The following is a 15,553-nucleotide window of genomic DNA, read 5'->3' as shown; positions in this document are numbered from 1 at the left end:
TTCCCTGTTATAACAAGCTGTGATATAATGGTATTTGTCAAAGGAATAACCAGGTGTCCTAACACGATTTTTTGAATAGTCCATTTTATCTCTACTGCTTCAAAAGCCTCCTTCCCATATACTAAAAATCTATCAGTAAAGTACACTATTTCTAGTTTGTTCTTCCATTGATCTATCTATTACTTCACTAGTTGAAATTACTGTAGCTTTATAATAGGTTGTGGATTTTGATAGAATGTGATTCCCCTCCTGGCCTTCTTTTTCAGGAATTCTTGCCTCTTCATTGTGTATCTGTTCTTTTTGATGAACTTAAGTAATGATTTGTCAGATTTCTTTAAAAATTCTATTGTGGTTGTGATTGGAATTGCAGTGAATGTTAGATTAATTTGGAGAATAATTGACATCTGTGCAACAGTGAGTGTCACTATCCAGGACTATATTGGGATATTTTATTTATTCAGATCCTGTGTAGATGTATCTTTCAGTGAAATTTTATAGTTTTCTTCATATCTTCATATAATTCATATATTTTTTGTTACTTTGTTTTTGGGTATTTTATAGCTTTCTAAAACAAACTTGTGAATGGAATTATTTTTCTTGCATTTTCTAAATTTGTTGGTGTCTAAGAAAGTTACTGATTTTTGAATGTTTATCTTGAATTATGCCACTTAGTTTTCTAGTTGATTGCCTTGGATTTTCTAGATAAACATCACATCCTGTGCAAATAACGACAGGGTTAATAGCCCTCATTTTCATTCTTGTTTCATTGCATCATCTGGTTCTTCCAGAACAACGTGGAATGGCAGTGCTGATATGGCAAGCATTCTCGTCTTGCTCCTGATTTTGTTGGGAATGCATCTGATATTCAGTGTTAAGTGTGATGTTTGTTGTATTTTTTTCTGGTAGATGTTTTTTATTGTGTTTCGGAAATGTTCTTCTATTCCCTAACTTTACTAAGCGTTCATGTCATGAATGTGTGCTGAATTTCATCTGATGTCTTTTGGCCAGCTATTGAGATGATATTTTATTATTACTTTTATAGATTTCTGAATGGTGAACAATCCTCACTTTTCTAGGATCAACTTTGCTTGGCCATGTTTATTATTCTTTTAATGCACAGTTGATTTCATTAACTAATATTTTATTTAAGTTTTTGCATCTATATTCATAAATGATTTTGGTCTATGGTTTTGGGATTGTGTGTGTTTGCATGTATGTGCATGCCTGCCTAGTTTTGGTTTCAGTGTTACGCTAATCTTATAGAATGAACTCTAGGGAGTTTAAATAAGAATTTTTAAAGTTAAAAAATTTTTTTTAATGGTATGATAGAACTCATCCACATAACAATCGGAGCCTTTAGGGATGGAAATAGTTGACTAATTAAAAAAAATTCTTCTATTGTTATTACTCTCCAGAGTTACTACTGCTTCTTTGATCAGTTTTTGTAATTCTAGATTTTCCCAGAAATTCATCGATTTCATTTAGATTTTGAAATATTTTTGGCTGACTTAAAGTTGTTTATAGCATTTCGTATAATTTTTAAGAATATCTTCTATATCAGTAGCTATATTACCCTTTTCGTTTCTAATACTGTTTGTGATATTTCTTTTTATCTTGTGATTAGACTTGCCAAAAACTCAATCAATTTTAGTGACCTTTTACAGAGTTGATTTTTCTGATTTTTAGACTGACTTGTTTGTTTAATTTCTACCTTTATTTTTAATCAATCTTCTTTTCTGGGTTCCCAGGCTATATTTTGTTGTTTTAAACACATCTTGAATTAAGTGATCACTTCAATACTTTGTCTTTTTTTTTATTTAAAGGAAATGCTTTTAAGATGATAAAAACTTCTTTTGAATAGTACCTTGATTGCATCACATGAGTTTTGATATGAAGTGTCTTTGTTATACATTTTTGAAAAGACTTGTGACTTTAGTTTTGATTTCCTGTTTAACCAAAGGCTTATTTGGAAGAGTAGTTTTGTAAATATCTAGATGGGCCATTTTTTTCTACCTTTTATTATTAATTTTTAGTGTTGTTGCATTTTAGATAGATGATATAACTTGTATCCTGTATAATTATTTCTTTTTGGAAATTACTGAGATATAGTCTGTGGTCTAAAACCTATTGTTTGTTTGGAACGAAAGTTCATATATATCTGTTATATCAAATTTTTAAATTGTTTTTGTTCTTTTAATGACTGCATTGTATTCTAAAAATGTATGTATATTCTATAATTTATTTACTCATTCTCCTAATGACGGACATTTAGTTTGTTTAAATTTTTTTTTGGCCAACATAAAAAAGTTTCTATGAACATCCTTGTACATATATCTTTGGTTAAAATGTGGAATGTTTCTATAAGGTAGACTCTCAGAATATACACACACGTATACGTACTCACATACATGAACAAATTGGAATAATTCTATACATTCACAGATTTAATTTTATATATAATAAATAATTATATAATATCTCTTCAATTTGTTTACATCATTATTATTTGGGATTTTGGTTTGTTAGTCAAACCCAGTCCAAACTGACCATATGCCAAATAACTTAGCATCAAAACGCTTTTCTTTGTCTTCTACCTATCCCCTTCTTGTAGGCCCAATTTCTGTTGGTTTAATCTAGGATTATAGTTTTCTTTAACATACATTCTCTTTCAAGAATTATGTGGGGGCGGCCCGGTGGCGCAGTGGTTAAGTTCGCACGTTCCGCTTCTCGGCGGCCCGGGGTTCGCTGGTTCGGATCCCGGGTGCGGACATGGCACTGCTTGGCAGCCATGCTGTGGTAGGCGTCCCACGTATAAACTAGAGGAAGATGGGCACGGATGTGAGCTCAGAGCCAGGCTTCCTCAGCAAAAAGAGGAGGACTGGCAGTAGTTAGCTGAGGGCTAATCTTCCTCCAAAAAACAAACAAACAAACAAAAAAAAGAATTATGTTTGGCATTTTGAATGATTTGTGATCTTATTAACAGTCATTATTTTGACTTAACGTTGTTTAGCTGATCTCTTGCACACCACCAGTTCTTTTACCATAACTTCTCCATTCCTAGTCTTCATTTTGATTCATCTCTTGGTTGAATCTTGGCTAAATTATTTAACTTTCTTCAAGAAGATTATGTGTACTTGAATGTATGTTTATGTTGCTTTTGCATGTGAATGGCATTTTTGTTGATATTTATTTATTTTATATTACCTTACAAAGTTTTATTTCCATTCTATGCCACTGTCTTTCCATTTCTTCTCTCCTTGGGAAGTAATTATTCTTTGGCTTTTTGTTTTTTTAAATTTCAGGTCGAATCTATAAGCATTCTCAGCGACCTTTGATTACGTATGAAAAACATGATGTGATAAACTCTCCAAAGAATGTAGGAGGATCCCGTTCTTCACTCCTTCTGAAGGCTCACGGTAAGCTACATGTGTAGTAGTATTGCTATTTTGTGGAATAAACTTACCTGATGGCTCAGTGCTGGCTGAATTAGGAGTGGCAGCGGGCATAATTTAGCAAATGTTCATAAATCTTCTAAGTTTAAACATTAACATTTGCAGGTAGCAATATCTATCTTAATGTTTGCTGACTTTTTTTAGAAATTGAGAGTAGGGATAATTCAGTGGTTTTAACCCTGGCTGCACATTAAAAAGCCAGCCCTCATAGTCTGGTGGTTAGATTTGGCACTCTCACTGCTGTACTCCGGATTTGTTTCCTTGTCAGGGAACCACATTACCCTGACAATTGTCATACTGTGATGGCTGCATGCTGCCATGATGCTGAAAGCTATGCTACTAATATTTCAGATACCAGCAGGGTCAAAAATCGGTCATGGCGGACAGGTTTCAATAGAGCTTCCAGACTAAAACAGACTAGGAAGAAGGACATGACCACCTACTTATGAAAAAATTGGCTGTGAAAACCCTATGAATAGCAGCAGAACATCATCTTATATAGCACCAGAAGGTGAAAGATGGTGCAAAAAGACATTAAAATCGACTTGATGGCACTGACAACAGCAAACACATTAAAACCACCAATGGATCTTTTAAGAGACCTATAATTTTTAAAAAAGGCCCTCATTGTTTCTAACTGTAGCCAAGGTTGAATATCACTAGATTAATTAGTTTAACTTTTATGAGACCTTAATTATGCCATTTATTAAAATAAATGCTAATAAAAGAGTGGTTTGTGATTTTGATTGTTTAACAGTAGTTTGGTTTCAAAGATACAGTTTTGTTGTTGAAGAAGTGATCAATGTACAAGTATTTGAGGGTATACAAAGTACTCAGTGCCCTACTTAGGTATCATGTACTTAAAATGATGAAAGGAACCAAGTTGGAAGAGCAGTAACCTAAAAACAAGGCTCTGATGTGCTCTGGTTCTACAGATGAAGTTGATTCCATTTGAAAAGTATCCCAGCTTATTGTTGAAAAGATGAGATTTAAAAGTAGAGGGATAATGTAGTGTATACTATACTATTGTAAAATATCAGAATTTTGGGAGAACTTTCCTTATTTGGTATATTTAAGTGGAAATGAAAAGGCCACAAATAAGAATAAGAAAATTATCAAAGAAAAAATGTCCCTGGTAAAGGCAAATATACAGGAAAGGTAGTAGATCAACCACCTATAAAGCTAGTGTGAAGATCAAAAGTACTAAAATCATCTTTAACTATGATAAAAGGTTAAGGGATACACAAAAATAAAAGAGGTAAAATAGGATATCAAAAATATAAAATGTGGGTAGGGGTAAAAATGAAGGGCTTTTAGTAAGAGACCAAACGTAAGACCATCAACTTAATATAGATTGCCATTTTCATAGATTATTATATTTGAATCTCACAGTAACCACAAACCAAAAAATCTATAACAAATACACAGAAAATAAAGAGAAAGGAACCCAAAGATAACCTAAAAAAGCCATCAAATCACAAGGGAAGAAAGCAGGAGAAGAAAAGAACAGAGAAGAACTACAAAAAAATCCAGAGAAAAAGTAACAGAATGACAATAAGTACATACTTATCAATAGTTACTTTTAATGTAAATACACTAAATGCTCCAGTCAAAAGACATAGGGTGGCTGAATGAATAAAAAAACAAGACCCATGTACATATATGCTCCATGCGAGAGTCACACTTCAGACCTAAAGACACTTACAAACTTAAAGTGAAGGGATGGAAAAAGATATTTCATGCAGATGGAAACAAAAAGAAAGTTAGGGTAGTAATACTTATATCAGGCAAAATAGAATTTATTTATTTTTTTGAGGAAGATTAGCCCTGAGCTAACATCTGTCACCAAGCCTCCTCTTTTTTGCTGAGGAAGACCAGCCCTGAGCTAACATCCGTGCCCATCTTCCTCTACTTTATATGTGGGATGCCTGCCACAGCATGGCTTGACAGGTGGTGCATAGATCCACACCTGGGATCCAAACCGGTGAACCCTGGGCCACTGAAGCAGAATTTATGAACTTAACTGCTATGCCACTGGGCCAGCCCCCAAAATAGAATTTAAAGCAAAGAATGTAACAAAAGACAAAGAAGGGCATTACATAATGATAAAGGGACCAATCCAACAAGATGATATAACACTTGTAACTATCTATGCACCCAACATAGAAGCACCTAAATACATAAAACAAATATTAAGACATAAAAGGAGAAATTGACAGTAACACAATAATAGTAGGGACCTTTAACATTCCACTTATATCCATAGATAGATCATCCAGAAAGAAAATCAAAATAAGGAAACGTTGGCCTTAAATGACACATTAGACAAGGTGGACTTAATAGATATATACAGAGCATTCCATCCAAAACATGCAGAATACACATTCTTTTTTAATTCACCTGGAACATTCTGCAAGATAGATCACATATTAGGCCACAAAACAAGTCCCAATACATTTAAGAAGACTGAAATAATATCAAGCATCTTTTCTGACCACATGGTATGAAACTATAGAAATCATACAGAAACTGTGTAGAAATCAACTATAAGAAGAAAACTGAAAAATTCTCAAATGTGTGGAGATTAAACAAAATGCCACTGAACAACTGTTGGGTCAATGACGAAATCAAAGGAGGAATAAAAATACCTGGCTACAAATGAAAATACAACATACCAAAATCTATGGGAGACAGCAAAAGCAGTACTGAGGGAAGTTTATAGCTATACAGGCCTACCTCAAAAAACAAGAAAAATGTTAAATAAACAATGTAACGTTACACCTAAAGGAACTAGAAAAAGAAGAACAAATGAAGCCCCAGATCAGTAGAAGGAAGGAAATAATAAAAATCAGAATGAAAATAAATGAAATGGAGACTAAAAAGATGGTAGAAAAGATCAATGAAACTAAGAACTGTTTCTGTGAAAAGGTAAACAAAATTGACAAACCTTTAGCTAAGCTCACCAAGAAAAAAAAGAGAGAAGGCTCCAATAAATAAAATCAGAAATGAAAGAAGAGAAATTACAACAGATACCACAGAAATATAAAAGATTTTGAGAATACTACAAAAAGCTATGTGCCAACAAATTGGATAATCTAAAAGAAATGGATCCATTCTTAGAATCATAGAACTTTCCAAAACTGAATCAAGAATAGAAAATCTGAACAGACTGACCACTAGAAAGGAGATTGAAAGGGAAATAAAAAACCTTCCAAAAACAAAAGTCCAGGACTAGATGGCTTCCCTGAATTCTACCAAACATTCGAAGATTAATATCAGTCCTTCTCAAACTCTTCCAAAAAATTGAAGAGGAGGGGATGCTTCCTTACTCATTCTATGAGGCCAATGTTACCCTGATACCAAAACCAGACAAGGACAACATGAGAAAAGAAAATTACAGGCCAATGTCACAGATGAATATAGATGCAAAAATCCTCAACAAAATATTGGCAAATTACAAACAACAATACATTAAAAGGATCATATACCATGATCAAGTGAGATTTATTCTGAGGATGCGAAGATGGTTGAACATCTGCAAGTCAATCAATGTGATATACCAGATTAACAAAATGAAGAATAAAAATCACATGATCATCTCAATAGATGCAGAGAAAGCATTTGACAAGATACAGCATACATTTGTGATAAAAACTCTGAATAAAGTGGGTATAGAAGGAAGGTCTTTGAAGGACTGGCCTCAACATAGTAAAGGCCCTTTATGACAAACTCACAGCTAACATCATACTAGGAAGTCCTAGCCAGAGCAAGTAGGCAAGAAAAAGAAAGAAAAGGGATCCAAATTGGAAAGGAAGAAGTGAAACTGTCACTATTTGCACATGACATGATTTTATATATAGAAAACCCTAAAGAATCCATCAAAAAACTATTAGAAGTAACGAATACAGTCAAGTTTCAGGGTAGAAAATCAAAATGTACAAATCAGTTGCATTACTAAACACTAACAACAAAATAGCAGAAAGAGAAATCAAGAATACAATCCCATTTACAATCACAATGAAAAGAATAAAATACCTAGGAATAAAATTACCAGATAACAGGTGTTGGAGAGGATGTGGAGAAAAGGGAACTCTTTTACACTGCTGGTGGGAATTCAAACTGCTGCAGCCCCTGTGGAAAACAGTGTGGAGATTCCTCAAAAATTTAAAAATAGAGCTACCATATGATCCAGCTATCCACATCTGGGTATTTATCCAAAAACATGAAAACATTAATTCGAAAATCTACATGCACCCCTATGTTCTTTGCAGTAGTATTCACAATAGCCAAGACTTGGAAAGAACCTAGGTGCCCATAAACAGATGAATAGGGAAAGAAAAGATGTGGTATATAATATACAATATAATACTAAGCCATAAAAAAGATGAAATCTTGCCATTTGTGACAACATAGATGGACCTTGAAGGCAATATGCTAAGTGAACTAAGTCAGATGGAGAAAGCCAAATACCATATGATTTCACTCATATGTGGAAGAGAAAAAACAACAACAACAACAATAAAGAAACACATAGACACAGGAATAGATTGTTGGTTACCAGAGGGGGAGGGGGAAGGGCAAAAGGAGTAGAAGGGCACATTTGTACGGTGATGACTAGTAATTAGACTTTGGATGGTGGACATGATGCGGTCTACACAGAAATTGAAATATCATGATATACACCTGAAATTTATATAATGTTATAAACCAATGTTGCATCAATACAAAATTAAAGAAAAAGTAAGGGAATAATGTAGTATATACTATACTATTGTAAAATATTAGTATTTTGGGGGAACTTTACTTACGTGGTATATTTCCTTTATGTTCTCCAGAGTTATCCATTCTTGCAGAGATTCAATAAACGTCATCAAAGTTTGCTTGAAAATAGCTTTACTGTTGTTAATTTGCTTCTTCTTATAGCTCCAGTTTGACAGTGATTCGATTTAGAAATAGTGTGCCTATTTGTTTTTCATTGTGTTTTGGAGTGAGATGTGAGAAGATGCTGAGATAGCTGCAGACAGGCTGTGTTAGCATAATGGTTAAGAGCACAGTTGCTCAAGCCAGACTGGGTTCGAATCCCGACTTTGTAACCTTTAGTGAGTTACTTCACTTCTCTATGTGTTAGTTTCCTTATCCAGCAAAACTAGAACAATAATTGTAACTACTTCATAGGACTCTTGTAAAAATCAGTTAGATTATACATATAAAGCACTTCGAGACAGTGCTTGTCATGTCGTAGAAGCTATGGAAGTGTCAACTATTAGAAGTAGTGGTGGTGGTAAGGGCTGTGATGTATAGGGTCTTTTTAGGTTATGCCCCTGTCAGTTGAATGTATTTTGCTGGCTGTTTATATTTTCTGAGCATTTGGCTTGGTCATTTAAGAAACATCTTAATTAGTTTGTGATGTCAACCATTGTATTTTCTCACCTGTAGGTGCCTTAATGTTTGTGGCATGGGTGACAACCGTTAGCATAGGTGTACTGATTGCTCGGTTCTTCAAACCTGTTTGGTCAAAGGTTTTCTTTGGCAAAGCAGCTTGGTTTCAGGTAAGTGGGAGAAAAAGGTTAATGCAATTTCCGTGTTCTTTGAACACTGCAACATAAAAATATATGAAGCATGTGTGGATTTTTGTGTGTGTGTGTGTGGTTACTGTTGTTGTAGATTTGGAATCCTAATAATTCTTCTTTTTGCCCTTGAATTTCCTAACCAGTTGAGAGCAGACATAAGGTTCTTGATGGAGATCAAAATAGAGACAGCTTTATAAAGGGTCAGGCTGGATTGGAGAATGTTTCAGGGCCATGTGTGTTCCTTTGTGGGCAAACATAAACTTTGGGACCCAAATAATCCTGACTTACATGTCTAGTTGCGGGGGGAGAGGCTGGAAGAGCATGCACCCGCTACACTGAGTACAGATGGGTCAAGGAAGGCAGGAGAGCAGAAGAAAGAACTAGTGGGTGCTTACTGCATTGCAGGGCAGGGGTCTGTCCTTTGGTAGAGGGGCCAATGAATGTCGGGCTATCCCTAGCTCACCAATCAATTTATCTATCTCCTGTGTGGGTGGGAAGAGAAAGTAGAAGGGTTCCTTTTCATGCTGCCCCTTCTTCTGAGATGAGGAGGCAATCTCTTGTTAGAAACATGGGCAAGAGTCAATAAGAACCCCTCAAAACAAAACAAAATAAACTGTGTTCTTCATGTGTCATGGAGTATGGATGTTTGTGCATAGAGGGTAGATCAATGAGTATGTGTTGGTATAGAATGTACATGCCTGCTTGTAGAAAAAATAACCACTTATTCGAACAGTTTTGACTTTATAAGAGGATATTCTTGAAACTTCATATTCATATAAATTTGTAGCTTTTAAAATTTACCATATCTAACTTCATTTCTCACTATTGGCTGGCAGGGTCAATCTGTTCTATCTGTTCTCACTATTGCTACATGCCTTGCTCTTGTCTGTCTCTGCCTTTGCTTGCTCTCTCTCTCTTTCCCTCTGTCTTTCAGCTGCTCATATGGATATTCCCAACTGGAAAACTCTTTATGTCTTCTCCTTACCAATTCAAATCCTCCACTGCCTTTAAAACTGATGTCTAGAAGGCTGGCCTGGTGACACAGCAGTTAAGTTTGCACATTCCGCTTCAGCCGCCGGGGGTTTGCTGGTTCTGATCCCAGGTGTGGACCTAAACATGGCTTGTCAAGCCATGCTGTGGCAGGCACCCCACATATAAAGTAGAGGAAGATGGGCACGTGTTAGCTCAGAAAAAAGAGGAGGATTGGCGGTGGATGTTAGCTCAGGGCTAATCTTCCTCAAAAAAAATAAATAAATAAAAAAAAATACAACAAAAAAACTATGGTGTCTATGTATATAGGGTAACATATATATAAAGAGACGTATATACATATGGTGATATATAGATATGGTGATACACAGCCTTTAGAAATATGATGTCTATATTTATAGGGTGACATCTATATATATAATATGGTGGCTATATGTCCTACTTTCCTGGGGATAGTTTTGGTTTGTACCAGTTATCCTGGCATAATCAATTAACAGTGCCCATTTTCACTCTCAATATTCTTTTAATTTGGGCAAAAAATTATGCATTTTATATATGTTTATCTTATCTACTCAGTTATATACCAAGCTCCTCAGGAGACAGTATTTTCCGTTTCCTTGCTGTCTCATTGTGTCTGGTATTGCACTGTGCCTGATGGTAGAACTTAATAAATATCTTTGGAAGGAAAGGAAGGACTTGGCCAGTAACTGTGCTCTGTGTGTGAAGTATCCATTCCTGCTGCTCTGTGCAGGTGAAGTCTTGCCAAATGCTTTTGAATGATGAGGATGGGAGCTTATGATTGTCTTTAAGGTTCAGTGGTATACTAAGATTTTTTTTTTTTTGAGGATGATTAGCCCTGAGCTAACATCTGCTGCCGATCCTCTTCTTTTTGCTGAGGAAGACTGGCCCTGAGCTAACATCCGTGCCCATCTTCCTCTACTTTATATGTGGGACGCCTGCCACAGCATGGCTTGCCAAGCGGTGCCCTGTCAGCACCCGGGATCCGAACTGGCAAACCCCGGGCCACCAAAGTGGGACATGTGCACTTAACCTCTGCACCACTGGGTTGGCCCCCTAAGATGTTTTTTTAACTGACCACAAACTGTGATTAGGTGTCAATTGAATGCATACCTTCAGCGAATCTCACCCCGTGATCTTTTCTCCAGAGTAACACCAACGCCTTTCTCTGACGTAGTTAACCCTCTTCTCACTTTATTTCATCCTTGTAGGTGCACCGACTGCTCATGCTCACGACTTCTGCTCTCACCTGCATTGCTTTTGTTCTACCTTTTATTTACACAGGAGGCTGGAGTTGGGTAAGTCTGTCTTAAACAGGATGTTTTTATATAGATTCATTTTGATGTCAAAGGAGATTGCTGTTTTTAGGCTCAAATGATGGGTAAAAAGATGTTTCTGCAGGTGTCCCTCTTTCTTTCCTTTCTGAAGCATCTGATGATTATTTCACGTGGTTGGGTGACAGTGATGGAGTGAGGATGTCAGCGCAGATCACTTGGTGATGAAACGTATTTTTCAGCTGCATCAAATGCTATGTATACGCTATGTAGCTTTAGTGAGTTTTCTCACTACAGAGTGGTGAAAATTCCAAGTGTGATATCTAAGGAACATGAACACTGTAAGCAGTTGTCTCTAATTAATGCTATGATTACCACTAAGCTAACATTAGTTGCATTCCTACTATGTGACCAGCTGTGCTGAGTGCTTTATATGTGTTATCAAATTCAAACCTGAAATGAAGTAGTTATTGATAATAATCCCATGTCGCAAATGAAGAAACTGAGGCTTATTCTCAAAAGTTTATCTCCTGCTTAGACCTTTCCCCTGGCATGAGACTCACACGTCCAGCTGTCTGCTCAGGACCTCAACTTGCATGTCTCAAACAGCTCAAACCTAATCCATCCAAAATGGAATTCCTGATCTTTCCTTCTAGCCCTGCTCCACCTGCTGCCGTCCCATATTAGATGTTGACAGTTCCCTTCTTAGGCCAAAACCTTGGAATTATTCTTAACTCTGCTCTCTTGCACACCCTGTGTGAAATCCATCAGGAAAACCCAATCGTCTGCATTTAAAATACAACACCTCTCACCATCACTGATACTACTATGTTGGTTTGAGCCACCACCGTCTTTTGCCTGGACTGTTGTAGTGGTACCTAACTGGTCTCTCTACTTCAACCTTTGGCTGTGTACAGTCTGTTTCCAACCAAGAAGCAGAGTGACTTTTAACAATGTAAATCAGAACATGTCATTTCTGTGCCCGTAACTGGTTTCTCTAATGTCTCTCAATTTTACTCAAAGGTAAAGCCAAAGTCCTTCCAGTGACCTCTATGATTGGCTACCACTTACTCTCTGTAGTGATCTCCTCCCCCTCTCCTCATCCCATAGCTCATCTCATTCCACACTGGCCTAATGCTAGGCATGCTCCTATTTACTTTCTTTGCGAAGATTTGTCATTCTGCCTTGGTCATGCTTCCTCCACTCCCTCACCTTCTTCAAGTCTTCGCTCAGATAATAGCTTCTCAGAGAGCCCTTCCCTGCTCTATTTTTTCTACCCTATTTCTTTTCATATAGTTTACTTATATCTTATGTTTTTTCTTCATCTGCCTTCCCACACTAGTATGTAAGTTCTGTGAGAGCCAGAATATTTACTGTTATGTTCACTGGTGTATCTAAAGCACCCAGAAGAGATTCTGGTACGTAGTAGGTGTTGTTGCTAGTGACATCACATTGATTTGGACTCCTAGTGCCCCTGTGGACAGCAGAGCTGAGCCCTGCCCACTCTTTTAGTGCCATCCTCTCATCTTTCTGTGCTATATCAGACAGTGCTCTGCTGCTGTTCACAGGGTTTTCATGGCCATTTTTGGGGGAAGTGGGTGACCAGGTCTTTCTTCCTAGTCTGTCTTAGTCTGGAAGCTCTGCTCAAACCTCTTCACCACAGGTGACCCTGCTGGTGTTTGAAATACTGGTGGCATAGCTTTCAGCATCACAGCAACATGCAGCCGCCACAGTATGACAGCTGATAGGCAGGTGGTGTGGTTCTCTGACTGGGAAATGAACCCAGGCCACTGCAGTGAGAGCACCAAATCTTAACCACCAGATCTGTACCTACATAGTAGTACTCAGTAAATATTTATTGAACGAATGAATAAGGTTTATTGAGAATAAGTGATGTACCTAAGGTCGGAACCTATGCTTTTGTTACACTCGTCCAGTTTTACAGCCAGTCACAATTTGATAGCAAAATTTAATATTTCAGCTTGGGTTGTTTTTACAAGGGCTAAGATTTGATGATTCTCGGATCACAGATTTCACTAGGAAACCCCCCTCCTGCTTTTTAGGTAGTTTATAGATGAGTCAACCTGTTTCTTTTAAGGAAATTGTGAAGTTTTTTGGTATGAATCAAGACATCAGAACCTTATTTTATCCAGGTATTTGGGACAAGAGTAACACTTATTTTGTAAACTTTGTAGTTTGTAGTCTTTGCAGTTCATGAATAGGATAGAATAAGGGTTAGGAGCTCAATTCTACAGCCAGACTACTTGGATTCAAATTCTGATGTCATCACTTATTACCTGGGATACGTTGGGCAAGTTATTTAACTTCTCTGTCTCTCAGTTTACTCATCTGTAAAATGGCAATAGTGTAGTATCCATCTTAGCCTTTCTGAGAATTGACAGCTAATTAACTGAAAGCACTTAGGATAGTTCCCAGCACACTCTAAGCACAGATAAGAATTTTGTTGCTGCTGTTACTGTTTTTTATCAGATAGAGACACTTTCCACCCCCATGGTACTGGTTATAATTTTATCCGTGTGTAACTGAGTCCATGGTTTGAAAGTATTTTTATAGTACTCTTTTGTCTGCTTTTAGTTCCTATTTCCAAAAGCTTCCCTTCGTGGCTTAGAAACCACTGTGTCCTTGTTCTAGATCACAGATTTTAGAGTCTACCTGAGCATGGGAGTCAGTAACAACAGACTGTAACAGCCCTCCATCTAAACATGTCACAGTTTGGAGCATCTTCTTAGTCCTTCTCTTAAGTTTTTAAGTGAAATCATTGTGCTAAGGGGTCTAACCCATGGGTTTGCTGTTTTGAGCAGGCACACAACTGCACTAAGAGAGGAGTGTAGCCAAGACTGTTGAGATACTGTGTTGATGTATTTTCTTGGGTTAGGCCTTCCTTCTGAACAGAGGAGATAAGATGTTAATACAGTGGCCGCACAGGTTATTCACTTACTCAACGTTTATTGAGTGACTAAGGCTCTGTTAAGCACTGGAGTTACAAGGAATCATAGAACCTTCAGCTCAGGGAACACAGAGGTCTGAACAAATAATTACAGGACATTAGGATGAGTGCTTTCGACATGTGGATATTGGCGAGTCCTCGGTGGGCTGCAAATGGCTGTACTGGTGTTGGTGGTCATCTAACATCTTGATGGGGGAGGGGCAGCATTCTGTGCTTGGATTCTGCTGCAACCATTTGCACCCTTTGTGGCCTTGGACACATCACTTGCTGTCTCTGAGCCTCAGTTCCCCCATTTTTGAAAGTGGGGTATTGATAACTAACCATCAAGCGTTGCAGTGAGCATTAGTGATAATGTATATAAAGTAAATGCCTAGTATAAAGTAGACACTCAGTGAATGGTGCCTGTTATTATTATTATCATTATTAGATGTTTAAAGCTACAGAAAAACACTAAGATACATCTGTGTGTATTATTTTTAAGTTGAAGATGTAAAGTGATAAGCCAGCTCGAGACCACTAAAGTGCTGTAACTTTGTTCAGCATGCAGGCTATCACCCGTACCTTGGTTGTATAGTGATGGTTCTAGCAGTTCTTCAGCCTCTTCTGGCAGCCTTCAGACCAGCTTTACATGACCCAAGGTACGTACAGCTTCCCTGTATAAATGTTCTTAATGTGGACATCGTTAGTTGGCAAACTAATCCCTTTTCAAGTAGAAACATTTGGCATTGTATGAAATTCAGTGATAGATTAATTATATTTACTTTAAAAGGTTTTAAAATGTACTTCCGATTCTAGTTCCTAGGCAATAAGGGAAAGTGGGAGCTTTTTATTCTCTTGAGAATTAATTGTAGTTCCATCACTTTTAAGGATTCTGACTGGTTCTTTATTTTGGTAGAAGACAAATGTTTAACTGGACTCATTGGAGTATGGGAACAGCTGCTAGAATCATAGCAGGTATGTAATTGTGATGCCACTTCCTCGTATATAACTGCTGGTTGTTTACGTTGCAAGTTGTAATTTGGCTTAAATGATTTTTAGATGCATTAGTAATTGGGGTAATTGGTTGTTGAGGAGAAATCAACCTTCAACATTGAAATCCAGAAAGTAATTTCTAGAGGTAACTATTTAAGTCATTATTTCGGCTTTAAGTTTCAGATTTTTCAAATGACTTTAAAAGTCTCCTTTTAAGGCTTTTTTAGCATTTGCCTTTGCCAGCAGAATACGCCATGCTGACAGCCAAATATTTAAGCAGCTCAAGCGGAGGGTCATTTGTAAGTTGGA

The 15,553-nt window shown here is 37.0% G+C and overlaps 1 protein-coding gene across 4 annotated transcripts in view; it reads left to right on the top strand.

The window, feature by feature from the left end:
* Window positions 1–15,553, top strand: part of FRRS1 (ferric chelate reductase 1) — a 99,041-nt gene that overhangs the window by 79,984 nt on the left and 3,504 nt on the right. For all 4 annotated transcript variants that reach the window (XM_046645806.1, XM_046645807.1, XM_046645809.1 and 1 more), the window contains exons 9-13: window positions 3,303–3,416; window positions 8,889–9,001; window positions 11,242–11,328; window positions 14,813–14,910; window positions 15,168–15,226. In XM_046645806.1, coding sequence (XP_046501762.1) covers window positions 3,303–3,416; window positions 8,889–9,001; window positions 11,242–11,328; window positions 14,813–14,910; window positions 15,168–15,226 — 471 coding nt within the window. The remainder of the gene's footprint in view (window positions 1–3,302; window positions 3,417–8,888; window positions 9,002–11,241; window positions 11,329–14,812; window positions 14,911–15,167; window positions 15,227–15,553) is intronic.

This window comes from Equus quagga, chromosome 18 (assembly GCF_021613505.1).
Source record: "Equus quagga isolate Etosha38 chromosome 18, UCLA_HA_Equagga_1.0, whole genome shotgun sequence".
Taxonomy (NCBI): Eukaryota; Metazoa; Chordata; class Mammalia; order Perissodactyla; family Equidae; genus Equus; species Equus quagga.
This window is presented reverse-complemented; position numbering and strand designations above follow the sequence as displayed.